Source organism: Tinamus guttatus, unplaced genomic scaffold, assembly GCF_059628265.1.
Source record: "Tinamus guttatus ecotype Peru unplaced genomic scaffold, ASM5962826v1 Tinamus_guttatus_pri_ptg000048l, whole genome shotgun sequence".
Taxonomy (NCBI): domain Eukaryota; kingdom Metazoa; phylum Chordata; class Aves; order Tinamiformes; family Tinamidae; genus Tinamus; species Tinamus guttatus.
The window spans coordinates 13132713-13149839 of record NW_028288582.1 but is presented as its reverse complement, the minus strand read 5'-3'; the positions used below and the strand labels follow the sequence as shown (position 1 = coordinate 13149839).

Below are 17127 nucleotides of genomic sequence, written 5' to 3'. Positions count from 1 at the left end.
GGATTAACTAGAAGCGTATGTCACACTTATCTTACCTTGCACAATTCTTAGGACCCAAATCAGACGTTACAGATTTTCCCTTTCGCACAGAATTTGAACAGCAGCTCTCTATTGTCCAGTTGTTCTATTTATACTTCTGGAGAATTCCTTGCCCCTGTAAAAAACACACTCGTTTTGCACAACTTGCTAGAACTTCACTCACAGTCACTTTAAAGCTACTTCCAGCACTTTCATCAACAGGTGAGAATTTTTACCACCTTTCTCCAGCTGACACCACGCTCTCTTGCAACAGCCTCTAGGATGAGCTTTAACAGCAGGCCTGTAAGACACAGCCCCTCTCTCCAGTCTAACGACTCCTCATAATGATAAATTGATGTCTTATTTTTAGTTACAGAATTATTTCACTCTGCACCATCAGCTCAGGTTAATTCTGCCTAGTTCTGGTGATCTGTGACACAATTTTCAAGTTTTCCACCTTGTCTTGAACATCTCTTTTGCTGGCAGGACCAGATTCCACAACTCCAACCAGCAGAGAGAGACAACTGCAGGATAAAACTTCTTCATGAAGATTACCCACTGCTGACAAGTTTGTTATTTTTCTTTTATGGTTTCATTTACAAATGCAAAACCACAATTCAAATCCTTTAAGTCCAGCTATGTCATTTTTTTCTTTATTTAAAGTTGTGTTAATCTATTGTCCTCTTCATATTCACTGTAATCCAGGGGGTAGATCATTTCATATGAACTATTTCAACAGCATGTTTTCAATGCCTTGTCTTACAGTCATTTACCTTCAACTGAACTTTCAGTATGTCCCCAGGCAACTGGGTGATCAGAAATAATTTCCAAGGGGACCATGTACATTGATGTGTCATTATGCTAAACTAAGTACTTCTCATCTATTTTTACGAAAGACTCATACTTCCAACTTCCCTTATTAAAAATAGCTTCCATTTTTTTCCTCTTTTGGAGATTTTACATTCAATTAGCTGAAAGCAGAAGAGATCTGTTCACTTCATTGCCAGCTCCCCAGTTTGAGGAAGAGCAGGAGAATATCTAATAGGAAGGTTTTTCATGACAAGATTTCTCTGCCAAGGATCTGGGTTTCAGATGTCTTGATAAGGAGATGTTCCCCCACTGCAGAACACGTGTGTCCTTAGAAGTAGCTGACACAGCAGCTGCTTCTTTCTTCTTCTTCTAGAGAATCCCCTGCTGATGTAAAGCATGCAACTTGGAGCAACTCTCTTCTGCATATTTCAGAGTTTGAACATACAGCAGAGAACAGGTATTTACATCAGCACAAACACTTGGCTTCTTAAGAAACCTGTTAGCCTGCGTAATTATCTACTTGGGATAGGATCCCCTTCTAAAATGCAAATATTTGTACTCAGTACAAATGTAAATATTTAATAGAAAAGTCAACCTAAAGATGATAATGAGCCATGTCTGTAAGTTGAGATACTATTACTGAACATGATGGATATCAACTCAAATTACTACATTCAAAGCCACTCACAGCACTGTAGCACACCAACAACCCAGTTGCTAGAGAGCAGGCACTTCCCTCTGCCTCAAAATACCAGCATCCCAGAGGCCATGGCCATGCAAAGGGCGAGGAAAACCTGGTGAAATCCTTGGGCTCCCTCCTTTAGAAAGAGACCCCTTGCCCAAGGCTCAGCTCATGTCAGAGCTACAGCTGAAGGTGCATCATGTTGCTACCGTTTTCTGCCACTTCCACGGCTGGGGCTCAAAGCTTGATCAGACAAGGCTCTATGTTGTGACACGCTGTAGGTTCTAAATTGCACAGATTCAAACAGCTTCACTGCACTTCCCTTTTATTCTTGTAAGGAAGTAGGAAGCCTGAAGCGGTCAGGACACTCCACTGCTTCCACTCTTCCCTCCCAGAAAACCATCTCTCATTAGCTTCCCCCACCTCATGTTACCTGGTGTCCCACAGCACCTTCCTCCCCCAGCTCCGCTCACACGGACTGCACAGTTTGCTTACCACACACTCTCTATAAGGGCAGCTGATTTCCCTCCCAGGCCCAGAAACACCCATTTATCCCGCTGATGGCTGCCATGGGCCCCCCAGCAAGGCAAAGACCAGGAACACTTCCCAACAGGCAGCCCCCCCTCCTCCTCCCTGCCACTGCATCCCTCACCTGGTCACACAGGGCAGGCCCTCCACTCCAAAGCTCTGCCAGCCAACAACTCTATCAAGGAACAGGTGAAAACAACTAATTAATTGAGCAGAACATCTGAATCTGCCCTATAGCAGCAGAGCTTGCAAAACTTTCCTTAAATTCTCACTAAGGCCTTAGTGATCTGCTTCTACAGTGACCTGGAAGCTATTTCATTTGCTTGATTAATCCTCCTGTAGTCCTCAATAAGGAGGTTACAATAAAAATGAAAGATTTCTGATAAAGCTTCTGTGGTTACATTACAAACCAAATGCAACTATGCCAGACAGGAAAATCAATGAGTATTAAAAGCGAGGCTGACGTGAAGTTACTACTGACTCTTTCCAATACCATCAATCTGTTTTGCCCCTTTCCGCCCCAGGGAAAAAAAAAAAAAGTAAAACATTAGTTTATTTCAATCTTTATTATAAACAATTTTGTAGTTTCCAGAATGTGATTTCTACATACTAGATAACAAAAACATCCTTAGTTGAATCAGTTTTATCTTTTACTAGATTAAATCAGAACCAGCAAACCAGAAATATTTATCATCTTTTAGATATTTAGTCTATTGTAAGAAAAAACAAAAAACAAGAACAAAAAAATTTACAAACAAAGAATTAGAGATACACATTTTATCCTATATACATAAGCAGCTGTTGAAACTCTGGACAACAGTTACAAGGAACTTCTTTGCACATAAATAGATTTTTAAAAGTATATTTCTTTCATGTGTATACAAAATTATTTTGCTTTCAATACTGAGTCAAGTTCTCAGAGACATAAACAGGGATTTTCTAAGAGATGGATTCCCACGTATCACTTACAGTGTGGGCAGTCATGCACCAAAAGATGTATTAATAGAATTTACACAGCATTCCTATACAATACTTGGTCTCTTTACATACATACTTACAAGTCACTTTTGTACATGAGATGCCATCTCCGTAATGGAAACGGCATCTCCCCTGAAAAGGCTGCATTAGTTCCAGTGCTTGTATAAAACAAAATAAAGATTCAAAAGGCAGCACCACTTGGCTTTGAGAGTCAGGGATCAGCAGAGCTGCCACTCCAAGGAGGGCAGCTCCACGGGCCCCTGGGCTTGGACAGTCCCAGCAGGGAAAGCTGAAACATGACCCTTGGATACCATGAACTCTAGAGCAGTGCCATGGCATGAGGAGAAGCTGCGTTAGCACATCTGTGATGAAGGCCATGCACTTTTGCTCTTCAGGTTTCTCTTCAAGCTACTGCAGGTGTCTTCTGGGGAGAAGTTTGGCTTTTACATGACCTTTCAGTATGGTTCAAGTTATTTATTGGGGTAGGGAGGGTTGCTGGGGGCAAGACATGACACACATGACCTGTGAAACTCTTCCTTAATGCAGGTAGGAGGGTGTGGAGTGCTGTGATGACAAGGCAGGCCTAATCTTCAGAAGAGCTTGCAGGTGCCTCCTGGAGCAGGGGAAGCTCAGAACATCTGAGAAGCAGGCACAAAGCTGACTGCAGGGTTAGGTCAGGCTTCCACTTTGTTTTAGGCACTGTAGTGTCAAAGGAAGAGCCAGGGTTTTGCTTCTTATTTCTTTAAAACATAGCTTCTTATTTATTTAAAACATAGAAATGACTCTGCTCAGGCAGTAGGAGAACACGGAGATGAGTGTGCGGGTGTCCCCTTCAGGCTCTGGCGTGATGTGGAACGCAAGGCAGGCTGTGCCAAACACACGGAGCGCTGGCTGCCCTGTGCCTCACACGCACCCGTACTCATACCACACCGTCTGCTGCTCCCCCTGAGGCTCCACAGCGTCGGGAGCACCGGCGGAGCCGCTTCCTCTCAGGGGCTCCTCCATTGCCCCAGTGCTGCACTCAGGCAGCTTGCCTGGGCACTTGGCATGCAGGGCATCCCCCTGGCCTTGTCCCAGGGAAGCGCTCCCCTCAGCACTGCTGGGGCTGGCTCTGGCAGGGGTCGCAGCGCCCACCTCCCCAGAACGAGGGGTCGACCTGGGCTTGACTTTAGAAGGAGTGTGCGGAGCAGATGAGTAGTGTGGCCCAGGGTTTGCTCGCTCCTGCTGCTGCGCATTCAGATTGCTGATGGATGCAGTGGGTGAGATGGAGAACTGATGGAAGGAGAGTGGCCGCTCGTCCTTGGGCGGCGCTAGCGACAGGCGCCTCGCATCGAGCTGCCGACAGCGAGAATCAACAGCCTGCACAGAGCCTGCCATGTTCGCAGACTGCGGCCTCTCCCTCAGGGCACCCTGGGAGCTGGCTGGCACAGGAGCCCGGCAGGCCTGGCTGACCGCGTCCCTAGCTCCACGCAGCTCTGCTGCTGGCCTCGGGGGGCTCTCCTGCCTGTAGGCGTCTGGGCCGGTGGCTCGGAGCAGGTCTGCGGAGGCCAAGCTGAACGCCCTGCTCAGGGAGGTGCTCTGGCGGCTCGTGCTTCCAGGCTGTTGGGGCTGGGCCGTCTGCCGCATCCCACTCCCTCCGGAGGGCTGCTGCTGCTGCGACGCGTGGGGAGACCTGAGGGAGCCCTGGGAGCCCGTGGGAGGCTCAGGTTCTGCCTGCCTGGGGTTTGGCTTCCCGTAACTCCCAGCCTTCGGCATTCTTCCTTCCTCACTGGCGGGGGCCATCTTGACGGTTGGAGCAACGTGACTAGTGGGCATCCTAGCAGCCTCCTTTCTGGATGAGGCAACCAGCAGGTTTCCAGTAGCTGAATGCTCATTTGGCTTCCTAAAATAATCACTCAGCAAATCATCCTGGCTACAGGAGGTGTCCTGGTGTGAGAAAATATGCAAATGAAATTAATGACAATTTTGTGTAAAGAAACCCACAGAGCTTAGTGGTCAAACAATTTTTTCTTCCACTCATTTACCCTAAAAAGACCCAAATACAACCATGGATTTTATATCTAGGAGTTGGAAACAGCAGATAAAAAACACTTAAAATGGATATATATCCAAATCAAAGAGTTATATGCTCATCATAATTAGTTTGTGACAGGCTTGTTTGCCTGATTAATTGTCATAAACTAAAAGAACTCATCTCAGTAGCAACCTGGACAGCAGCTCTTTTGCTTCCCTTGACATCTGCCATTGTCACCATGGCACCGATGTCATATTAATGACACTAGTCATTAATATCAGCAAGTATCAATGATGGCCTGTCATTTTCAAGGATGCAGTTCCTCTGGATAACACACTACTGTGGCATCAGGGATGTAACAGAACACCCCTTAATGTGCTAGTACTGCAAGAAAGATTAATTGACTCTCTGTTCCTTCCTCCCACTGCCAACATACTACATCTATTAAAGGCTGCATGTACAATACACCGAAATACACAAAAAGTAATTACAAAAAATGGGAGAAATAATTGCTTGACCAGAATTAACTTGAAAATTTCCAAGTCAGATGGTTATCCTGGCTGTGAAAGAAACATACAGTGAAAGTATCATGGGGATGGTCCATGCAACTCATCAGCTGTCACTATTAGTATGTTCATGCTGGGTACTGTTAAAGGGCATGCTGTCTGTATGAACAATGTGCTGAAACAAGCTCATGAGGTTTATTTCTCTCCTATTCTCTAGGCAGCATGCTAAGGCTTAAAATATTAATTTCACTGAAGTTCCAAAAGTTTATTCCAGTTACAAAACTCAATTCCCTAGAAGTGGACACTATCAGTGGCAACAGCGGTTAAAGCACAGCTAGAAGATTTCTATGCTCATCTAAACGTTAAAGGGTTAGGGTTATATTTAAACTGTTGTTGTGCCCATTAGCATTACAGAATTACTAAACCTCAAAAAAAATATTATGTTTCTGAATGAGCACTGCAAACTATAAGCAATTAATGCAAGTGATCTGGCAGCATTAATTTTTCGAGTAACAGCCAAGAGCTGCAACACACTTTTGATAGGTATTAATTATGCTAAAAAAAGCTGTGGTAAGTTGGGAGCTGTTGCCTTTGTAGCAAGAAGGACGGATACCCTGGGGATATACAGTGAAGTAGATCTCCTGTTTCCCCTGCCTGTTCTGTGCCTCACGCTGTCAGGACATGAATGACTGAGGATTGATTCCAGTGACTGTGAAGCCTCCTGATGGAAGGAAGGACATAGGGAGTGGCAAAAGGGAAACAGCGCATCAGCTTCTAACAGAAATTGGTGCAATGAAATCATTTCAGTCTCATTTAAAGTGCGTCGACACTGAAAAGGAACAAGGATGACAGAAAGAGTGAAAATGAAGACATGGTCACGTAGTTACAGACAAGAAAACAGAAAACTCAAATATTTAACGTACGTAAAAGCTAAAAAATGTACTTTGCAAGAGAATAGGAGATATTTTAATATTGGTCTGAAACCACAAGGACCAGAATTCAAGATCATACTATACTGCTGTTCATTTCAATACTGCTACTGAAGCATTCAGGAAACAGGAACATCTGCTCGCTTACACTGTCAGTGGGCTGGCCTTAAGACAGTAACATGACTAATACTGCACCACTTCACTACTAAACAGCACGTCTAAGTAGTAAGTGACAAATGCCATCTAGAAAACAAACAGTTCATTTCTGACAACGTGCTGCAGAGCATGGCATGTTCTTGGAGTCACTGAGCCAACAGAACAGAACCAACCAGCACACAAACATGCAGGATGGAGAAAGCACTGCAAAAGTTCTGCAGGAAGGAAAATACAACCCAAACACAGTAACAGTATTTTCTCATTAGGACAGGTTTTTAAAAACTGCATTTTTACTTCAACTCAAAGTTACTGTTAGTTTTAACTTCTAATTACAGATCTAGCTGCTGAGAACTGCAGCTGAGAGTTCTTAATCTAATTCTATGGAAAAGCATGTATATAGTTTACCAGTTCACAGATTAATATATCTGGAGCTCAGAACTGCTGACATAATAGCAGAGCTTAATTACAAAGTAGTCTTCATTTCCAAAAGCCCCAGCAGTCCAATATATATTAACTGTAATCAAATTACCTGACCTGCTATAGGCAATACAACAAAATAAGTATGCTGTGTAAAAGGTAAACTTAATTCTTGCATCTGCTTCATTCACTGAACTATTGATTTGCAAAACTTGATCGTTCTCTGCGAGTTCCACAAGCATTCCCCACTTTGTGGATGCCCTCACATCCCAAAACCAGCTCTGAACAGTTTTGCAGGATGAGATGGGTTACTAGTCCTGTTTACTTACACTTGGTGGGGACAGCCTATTGCTCTCTTCCAGGAACTCTTCCAAAGTTACCATCTCACTGCCAGGTGAGGCAGAGCGCTGCCTACCCACGTAGGACGGGGTTGCCGTGCTCTTCTGAGGCCAATCATAAGAGCTTGAGCCACTCCTGTGGAAGGAAAGCTCACGCCTACTGCTAGGGCCTAAGATGGTCGAAACAGAGTGAAAGGAATAGCTGTCTCGGAGCAAGGCTGGTGCCTCTCTGCTTGTCACCATATCTTCACTGCTGAGGCTCTCGGTTCTACCATGGATATGGTCTGAGGAACCTGAGGAGAAACATAAATGTCATTAAAAACGCTGCTTTCCCCTCATTTTGGCAAACTTCTCACTGAGAGATGAGCTCTATGATACAGGGTCATTTCCACACACAGTAGATGAAGAAATTTTTTTATTATTTTCTTCTTCCACAAAACTCGACTCAAGGATAACTTTGAACAAATAGTGAGTATCTTACAACACAAAGAATAGCACTAACCAGGTAAGGAATTTTATCTCTATGGCTAAGTCTTCAAACGTAACTGAGAAACAGAAAGGAGTAGAAAGTAGCTTTGCTTTTTTTCTGCCCTATGAGCAAGGTCAGTTATGAAGTGTGAACAGCTGCTCCTCCAAGGTATGTGGCTGTTGGTGGCCCTTGGTAAGCGAAACAGCAAGAAGGAACTGACACAATGAGAAGTGCTCCAGTAGGACCCCTTTACTACCTCTGTGTCTGGAGAAGTTCTCCCAGCCTTGGCTGGGTGAATCTGCCAGTGGTAAAGCAGGAACTGTATTCTGCCACAGAAACAAACCTGGTTTAGCCTTTAAAGACACAGAGTTTTAACACATCTACAGAGCACGCTGATTATCTACACAAAGCTGTGTAGAAAGAACAGCAGAGATGTGTTTTTAGAAAACAGGAGTTTGAGTGGCCTGCTACTTCCCACAGGGTGATGCCAAACTGAAGCAAAGGTAGATTTTGCCTCTAAATTCACCCCTTGCCAGAATCAATCTTGGATAAATGTTTCTTAACAGTAGTGTTTTGATTCCTCAGATAGTCAGGTCCAGATTACATAATCATTGCAATCTCAAAACAACAGTTTTCAAATTTCTTTGAAAGAAAAAAGAGCATTTTGCATACAATTCATTGTAATTTCACCCCCTGCCTGTCAGTACTCAGCAATAAAAGCTCTAAAAGCTTTACCTTTCAAGTTGAGGGGTGAGCTACTGCTGGATGCGTTTCTACTGCTCTCTGAACTGTTTGGTCTGGACACTGAAAAACAAAACAGATATTTAACAAGCACAGCTTGAGTTTCTTTAAATTTTCTGAAAGACTTGGCATTGACCAACTTACTGAAAATAGGATCTAAGTCACTTTGGAAATATCAACAACATAATATGCACAGAATGACAAGTGTAATATATACCAGATAGCAGTGATTGGACACAAAGGAAAACATTCTCATTTTTTAAAGGCGGGTGTTCAGAAACATCTCATTTTCTCCCTCATTTTTTCACGAAGAAAAAAGTTCTGCATTTTGCTTCTAAATCAGCTATACACAGAATGGTACTGCTGTGCCACTGTTTGTGCCTTCTGTCCCTTCCCCCTGCCAAATCTTTTACTGCTGATTCACTCCCTTCGGGAAGAAATTAACCTTTGTTTGGAAAAACAAGCATCAAATCTGTAGGGCATGCATTAAAGCTACTTTTGCTGTGCAAGTCAATTTGTTTCAGTATTAGCAGTATTTTTGAAAATTTATTTTGGGTAAACATCCATTTGAAGGTTCTCAGGAGAAAAATAAACTATTTAGGTTCACATTCCCAACATGCCTTTGTGTTACTGCACCTCATTCTGTTTGTTTAACTAAAACGCTCCAGGACAACTCACATGGATGCAAATAAAACAAGTCTTAATGTAAAGAGCTAGAGCATTCTTAATGCTTCAAACTTACCATGCTGCCTGGTGCTTGAAAACTCTACCTCAGGGGACTGCTCACATAGATTATCTTCTGAATTATAGCCTAGAAAGGACATGATACTTAAATAGGCAATATTAAACACAGGAAAGGCAATCCTGCATGACAGTCTCCACAAATTCTTGCAATGTAAATGACTGAGGTGATTGAGAGGGTTTATAGAGCCAGGATTGAGCCAGCCACCCTCTAACCACTGCTATGAATCACTGGGCAGGGATCAGGGGAGAAGTGACTCATACACTCTCACAAGGTCTCTCGAGCATTACCAGAGTAAGGGAGCCTGTATCTGATCAATTAAATCACTGAGCAGATAAAGCAGGAGCCGAAACACTCCTGAGCTCTGTCTTTCGCACTTGCTTTCCACTAAGAGCCACGTTTCCCCCAGGCGGGAGCTACCAGGAGCTCCGACACTCCGTCACGGCGCGGAGGGCCGGCGCACGCACCTCGCGCTCTGCTCGGCAGCCTGCCCACGGGGGTGGAGGTGCGCACGTGGGCGGCTGGGGCCGGCCTGGCGCCCGGCTCCGCACAGCAGGGCTTCGCTGCGCACTCTGCTGCCCCTTCAGCGTTGTCACTGCTGTCTCCATGAGGGGAATTCCTCTTCTGCTTTAGGTCCGTTAGCACTGAGGGAAGAGAGGTACATGAGCCAATGCCAAGCAGCCTAAGGAGACTTGTAGTTATCCACCCATATAAACACGACAAGCAGGCACAAAAAAACTGCACGACAGAGGCGCTACTTTTGCAAGCTTTTCCATCAACAGTTCAGTACTGGGTAGGAAATATCTGCCACCAGTTTTTCAATCGTGTGCTCTTGGTAAGGTGTGGGAGTGACAAAGGCTGCTTAGTGCCAGTGGGAAGGTTGATATTATACATGCAACAGCTACCATGAAAGGAGGAAGAAAAAGGAACAGAGATGTGAATGCAGAAAACATAATTGAGGAGTGAAATTTCTTTAACATTGTTCCTTGCAGGCACATTTTATAAGCACTTTAGGGATTAAATAGAATAAGGAAACCGTAACAAGAGTCATACTCTTACTCAAAGAGAAATAGTCCTGATTTGAAAATTATCTAACATGATTGACATACTAAGCAAATTGCTTTCCACTTTACATCTTTGCTGTGATAAGAACTCATTCTCTACAGGGTTAAAACTCTGCTGCTCTTATGATGTTTTTTTCCTAGTGATGAGGCAGATTAAATTTTCTTCTATTTTGTGTGTGTCTTCAAATGTTAGATACCAGCTGAAGAAATTAAAGAATTTACTATAGAAAACAGCCTTAATGAGATGCAAGATACTAGTTTCCTATAATTTTTTGACAAACATGGGTAACAAATATTAATTAAATGCTGAAAACAAGCAGAGCACAGTGGTCAAGACAGACTTGCAGAAACAAAAGACAACCAGTTAGTTTGAAGCACAGCGCAGCAACAAAGCTGTATTAGAGAAAATGGACCAAGTTACTGCCGACCTAGATGACTTTTGGAAACTTTTTCAGGAACAACAACTGCTCCTGCAGTCTGAGAGCCCATAGCACAGGGTCTGCTCTAAAATCCTATTTCTAAATCTCTAAAAATCCCCAGATGGGTGCCTGCATCCTCAGAGGTGCCTTGGAGGCAGCACACAGCAGAGTAAGAGGGGACCGGAGCTTCTCTACCACCCAGGGGACTGAGATGCACTTTTTTCGTTTTTCCACACAAAATCCTCTCAAAATCAGAACAACAAAAACTGAAGCCTGATGCTCAATTCAAGATGAATTTTCATAGTTGGAATTGTAAGGTCTCTCTAAATACCAGCTTAGAACTTGAGTATCAAAATAGCTTGTGGAGAAGATTTTTTTCAAGTAGCTTCCACTCTATATTCATAGCTAGACTGTTTGAAAGCCAACAAGGATGTTAAAAAACGGTATTTTTACACTTAGCTGCAGAGAATATTGGAGGCTTCTCCAATATTTGAAATTGCTTTTGTTAGGTTTGAACGTCAGCAGGGCTAGAACGTTGTAAAAAGCACAGCAAGAGCCAGTTCAACATTTAAGTAGACACGATGCAAATAGTGATTGCAAGAAAATACTGAAGCAGTAGCAATTGCACTTACTTATAACATGCACCACAGCCAATATACATACGCAAACTGTATGCCATGAGGTCCCCTAAGTGTGCTGCATTGAAGAAATGATCCACAGTGTGCCATAAGGATTCATCTTCTACAGGAAAACTTAAGTCCATGTTCACTAATCTGTGCTTTTATTTAGAGTATTGCAAAGACATGCTGAGTGTTTCCTATTAGGTGTGTGTTGTTTTAAGGTACGTGGGTTTTTTTTATTTAAAATATTTGTTAGAAATAAAGATAAATGCTAAAGAAAGTGTTAGAAATCTCCCAGTTCTGAGAAAGAAAGAGGTTCATTAGGAGAGGATGGGATGTCGGAAGAAGACCAGAACCGGAGCCGATTAGAGAGAGACTGATGATTCGATGGAGACTTAGGAGACTTTTCTTTATCCTTGATTTTGCTTCTCAAAAAGGCAATCTTTTTGCGTGGAGCAGCTAAATTGTTATCACCCAGGCATCACAAAAAGAAGAAAAAAAAAGGGACAAAATGTAAATAAAATGTAAATGTTTAAAACAGATAAAGAGAACATAACTAGTGAAAAATGAAAAAGGCTAAACAAAGACTAACACACAACTTGAGACTCACGTTAACATTCAGTACAATAAGTATAAACAACTCCATTATGAACTAACTGTAAAATCTCCAGAAATATATTTATATTAAAAAAGCTATGCTATGCTACTTAGCGTAGCTTTCAATATATTGAAATAAATTTCAAAATATTGAAATTTCCTTGATATCCTCTAGGCTTTAACACTGATACTCAGCACCTCAACATAAGCAACTTCCACATTACATCAAAAATGATGACGCCCTCAGAGAGATCTCTGCTATCTCTGGTGCTCGCTGAGGGCCTGGTTCTGGGGAAACACAGTCCCAAATTGCCAGGTGGGAACTCTGCATGCATGCTGAACACATTTAACATCTCCCGTAACTGTATGGATGATTTAAGACATGCATTTGAAGTGAAGAAATAGAATGCAGAAAGGGGAATAAAAACAAAACAAAACAAAAAAAAACCCTAAAAAAAAAACACCTAATCCACAATGAAGCAAACCCAACTCTAAACGAAGTGTACGCTTGAGGGTGACAGCAGTTCTATCCTCCTCTCCTGTCCCCACCACTTCCCAGGGAGAAATAGACATTTTAATAAGGACTAAGCTCAAAACTGCTTGCTTAAATATAATCCTAGAGGACAAAAAGTTGTAGAGAGATTGATAGATTACTCTCTATTGAGAGTCACAGTAACAGAGTAAGGTGAAACTTGGTCTATTTTTTTATTATCCAAAAAGTTCACATCTTGTTTATTTATATTTTAACATAAATTCTTCCTTCTGCTCTTCCTATAGCATCCCAAAAATCATTTCTGCATTTCACATTAAGAAACTCTTAATTCAACTCCAGTGAGAACACTGTATCAACCAACGAAATAATCAAAAGATTTTCATAAATTAGCATTTTCAGTTATTTCTTTTCTGTGCGCGCCACCTCCTGGCAGTCGTTGTTAAGACCAGCTATTATCCATTTAAAGAGTAGATGTTAATGAGCTGTAGTATTACCTGGACCAGCTTTAAGTTGCTTTGTTACAAAGCCTCTGTAAATGAAATACTCCCAATGTATTTATTCAGCAACTTGCAATAAATTCAAATAAACCACGAAACAATGTACAGAAGCTGAAGGATCATAAAATAGATAAAATGGAACACCTCCCCACAACTAATTACTAAAAAATAACATGATTGAGTACCAACATATTCTATATATTATCCTTTACAAAAAATAATCTCTTCCTGTGAATCTGAGTATCTCTTACCTTTGTTTGAAGAAGCCCCAGGGTTCGTTCTCTCTTCCATGGAGTTGGACCCTTGAGAGGTGTTATCCGGACCATCTTGTTGATGTTTCAGTTTTTGGGAGGCAGATGGGGAGGCTACTGTTTCTGGGGATTCAGGATGCCAGGCAGAACTCTCTGCTGATGATTTCAACCGCTCCCTTGTAGCCTCTTTCTTTGGCTTGATTAATTTGACTAAGGCTCTGGCTCCAATCCAGTGGTTTTTCCTGACAAAGCAGGTTTTGTGAATGGCATCATTAAATACTTAAAAAATATTCTTCGAAGTTTGCAACTGTACTAAAACCACTCTACACTGATTTTTAATTCTATCATGAATTGTTTGGAAAGATGCAGTACAAATTTCACAGAGTTTGTAATTCGTTTCTCTCCCCCAATGTCAAAATTATTTTACAGAAATATTAACTTCAGCAAGCAAAATGTGAGAAAGAAAACTGTCCCTACCACTGCTATAAATCAGAACTATGGACCTACACAAGACATTTTAATAGTGTGAAAACTCTACTACCTGAACAGACTAAGAAGCGAAAATATTGAAGTTGCTTTAGAGACGAATAAACAGCAGCTCTCCAAGCTCTGTTCCTGCTTAGTGTCTCACCATTGCTTGGGGATGCTAGCCTAGCATGCTGGTGATATGTCTTTTGTTTTTTCACCTAGAATGGTCAAACTATCCCTGGTGTGGGTAGGATGAAACATGGGCACTTATTGCTCAGCAAGCTCTCACAGCTACTCTCCTCCATTAATTCAGAGAGCAAGAGGCAGCAACTGACCGACCATATATATGCTGAGGCTCTAGTGAGAATGCTTAACAGTTGCTAGCAGACCATTATTTTGGCAGGTAGCAGTTTCATATAATGGCCAGTCTGGTTATTGTAACTAACCAGTGAGGTAATGGTAATTATGATGACCAATTGGCTCTATTCTAATTAACACTGTTAATTCTAATACAAAAACACATCAATGTGTGGACTACTCTACATCAGTGCAGCCTAAAGCATGGGTCTCCAGAATGACAGTGAAGACAGAAGCGGAGATATCACCAATTTGTCCTGATTTCAGATAGAATTTCAATTCCCTCTAGGTATGTGGAGTCCTTTCTCACCCTCACAAATTCGTACATCGACAGCATACAGGAACCCGAAGAGAACTTACTTTTTTGGAGTAGGATCATAAAACTTATACTGGTCCATTATCTTCTCTTCAAGCTTTTCCTTGTGTCTCCTTAAGGCATTTAATTTATCACTGTGAAAGAGAAAAGCGTGTTCTGAACAACTCACAAAATTGAGCATGATCAAAACCCTGAAAGCCAGATGTCACAAGGAAAAAAAAAAAAAAAAGAATTATCTTCCTATTATAAGGCCATACGTACACCTCAATCCCACTGAGCCCATTCACTATCTGTTTAGAGAGGGCCAATGTAAAACCTCTCAAACCTGCTGATGAGTGACATCTTGTTCAGCCAGCATAAAACGGTGTAATAAAAATAGATTTATGCTAGATTAGTTGCAAATATTCCCCCCACACAGACTTTTTTTTTGACTAACAGATGTCAGGGATAATCTTGTGTTGTTTTTTAAATTTGCTTGCTGATTCTTCACCCTCATTTCCAGATCACTGGCAAATATCTTGGCTGTTCAGATTCTTACTTGCTCAGTTTGAACTTTTTTTCTCTGTGATAACTGATTTTTTACTCCTGCTCCACTTACTTGGTTGTAACTAAGGAAATTAATAACATTTTGTCTTTTAAAAACTACTCTGGTCTCCTGCGAACAATGTCAAAGCACTTTCAGAAGTGGCGTTTACACTTACTGATTCTTATTCATTGATTTATTAACATCACAGAGGATGACAGCAATCCCATAAGCAAGAAGCTTTTTTCAGCCAAGGAGCAGAGCTAGTGTGTTGTCAACACAGAACTATCAAACACCTGCATGAACTTATTTGGAGTATGCTTAAGCCATAATCAGTTGCTTTCAGCAAACAATTTGTAACACTTTGTCTGTGTTATCCAATACTGAAATAAAACCTTGTCAGTAATTTCCATACCATTCTGAGGCGCTTGGACTAAAACTCTTAGGAATACACTTCTTTCTCTGTAGTAATAAGGGAAATTCACTGTAGTGAAAACAGGATTCTTTGCAAATATATGATAGGTTTGAAAAAGAGCATATTACATGTGCCACCTTCTGATTCAGGGACAGGCAGATATATGTTGAAATCTAAATCCTTGAGAACTTCACAGGAAACACCAACGACCCAAACTAAGAGAGTTTTATTGCTTGTACTTCTCCAGTAATGTAATATATAAAATGACTCTAGCAAGTGGTTTTAGCATTCCATTTCTTATAGTTAAATTTTCCACATCGGCTCATCTGTATTACTTGAAAAGAGCTGTGAATGAGGAGTGCTGTTCAGGTGTCTCTCCTGAACATCCTCTGGAATAAGCAGTGCAAAGAAATTAACCTAGCTTCTGCCCTGTACATACATCTCCTAAACATCCCCTCTTCCAGCCAGGCGTCAAGTAAACCTACCAGTCTCCAGCCTGTCCTCCTACTCCTCATAAATTACTAATTTTGTATATTTATCTATAAGGTTTCCTTAGATTTCACAAGCTAAATCTATTGTCTTACATGTACTGTTTCTGCTCCTCATGATACTGCTCCTTGTTCTCCATGTTCTGCTCCAGCAACATCTGATTCTGCTGGCTCAGCATCTGGATCTGACTCAGGAGATGATGGTTCTCTTCTTCCAGATTTCCCTTCAGACGCGAGAGCAGCTGTTAAACACAAAGACAGATGAATCTCCTCTCTGCAGCTGAGTTCCCAGGAAACGTATAATAATTAAGCTAACACAGTAACAGAAGAACCTGGGACAGCAACTGCTAAATTTTTATGTAAATGGAGGTGCCATTACAACCATATACCTTGAACTGCTATTTACAACGTGCCAAAAACTTGACACCCTAACAGGAACCTAGCAGCACACGTGCTTAGAGCGACTCACCTCACAGTGGTTATCCAGCTTTGTCAGCGAGATGTCCATGGACTGGTGCTGTTCTTTCAGCTCATCGTAGCGAGCCTGCCAACGATTCAGCTCTAGCTGAGAGTTGTTCAAGGAAGTTTTCAGCTCCTTAGTGTGTGAATGCAGCCCTTCATACTCTGCCTTTAATTGGCTGTGCAAGAAATTCACCCTGAACACGAAGGACACTTGCTTAGGAAGAATAGCTCATAGGAAGGACCTCGCATTCAAAAGGTCACACCATCAGTGTGCAGCCATCACAGAATCTAAAAATTCCTTGTCATTTGAATTTATTCCCGAGCAGAAAATAAAAATGCTACAGAGAAGTGATAACAGCATTATAAAATATACCGGGTGATAACAGCATTATAAAATATACCGGATCTACAACAGAATTCAAAGGAAAATATACGGAATGTGCTAGATACTTCCTCAACATGTAGGACATCACATATTTCCGAGGCACAGAGCACAGTTACATAAAGCCAGCTCTATTCTGCATAAAAAATATTCAGCAAATTATTTTTCTAATGCATTAAATACAAGTGGGTCCTGTACTGTAAGATATTGTAAAGTTACAAGATGATAGAGCAGAATTCTGTTAAAGCTTTTGGTAAATTAAAAACAGCTACTATTCCTGAAGACATAAAATTAAATTAACATATAAACAGACAAAAGTAAACTGTTATCTGCTGACAGATCAGCTAAGCCTTCTCCTCTTCCAGCACTGCAACAACTTTCCCTGACACTATTAGAAAAATAAAGACCCCAGCTGAAAAAAGCAAGCAGGTAGGCAAAGCTGCAGTG

The 17127-nt window shown here is 41.7% G+C and overlaps 1 protein-coding gene across 1 annotated transcript in view; it reads right to left on the bottom strand.

Moving 5' to 3' along the window:
• Window positions 1-3919: 3919 nt before the first annotated feature.
• Window positions 3920-17127, bottom strand: part of CCDC88C (coiled-coil and HOOK domain protein 88C) — an 85942-nt gene continuing 72734 nt past the window's right edge. The window contains exons 22-31 of the mRNA XM_088539726.1: window positions 16306-16492; window positions 15933-16078; window positions 14455-14544; window positions 13270-13511; window positions 9796-9972; window positions 9329-9397; window positions 8581-8649; window positions 7368-7669; window positions 6150-6365; window positions 3920-4942 (exon numbers count right to left, since the gene is read on the bottom strand). Of these exons, the coding sequence (XP_088395852.1) occupies window positions 3920-4942; window positions 6150-6365; window positions 7368-7669; window positions 8581-8649; window positions 9329-9397; window positions 9796-9972; window positions 13270-13511; window positions 14455-14544; window positions 15933-16078; window positions 16306-16492 (2521 nt within the window). The remainder of the gene's footprint in view (window positions 4943-6149; window positions 6366-7367; window positions 7670-8580; window positions 8650-9328; window positions 9398-9795; window positions 9973-13269; window positions 13512-14454; window positions 14545-15932; window positions 16079-16305; window positions 16493-17127) is intronic.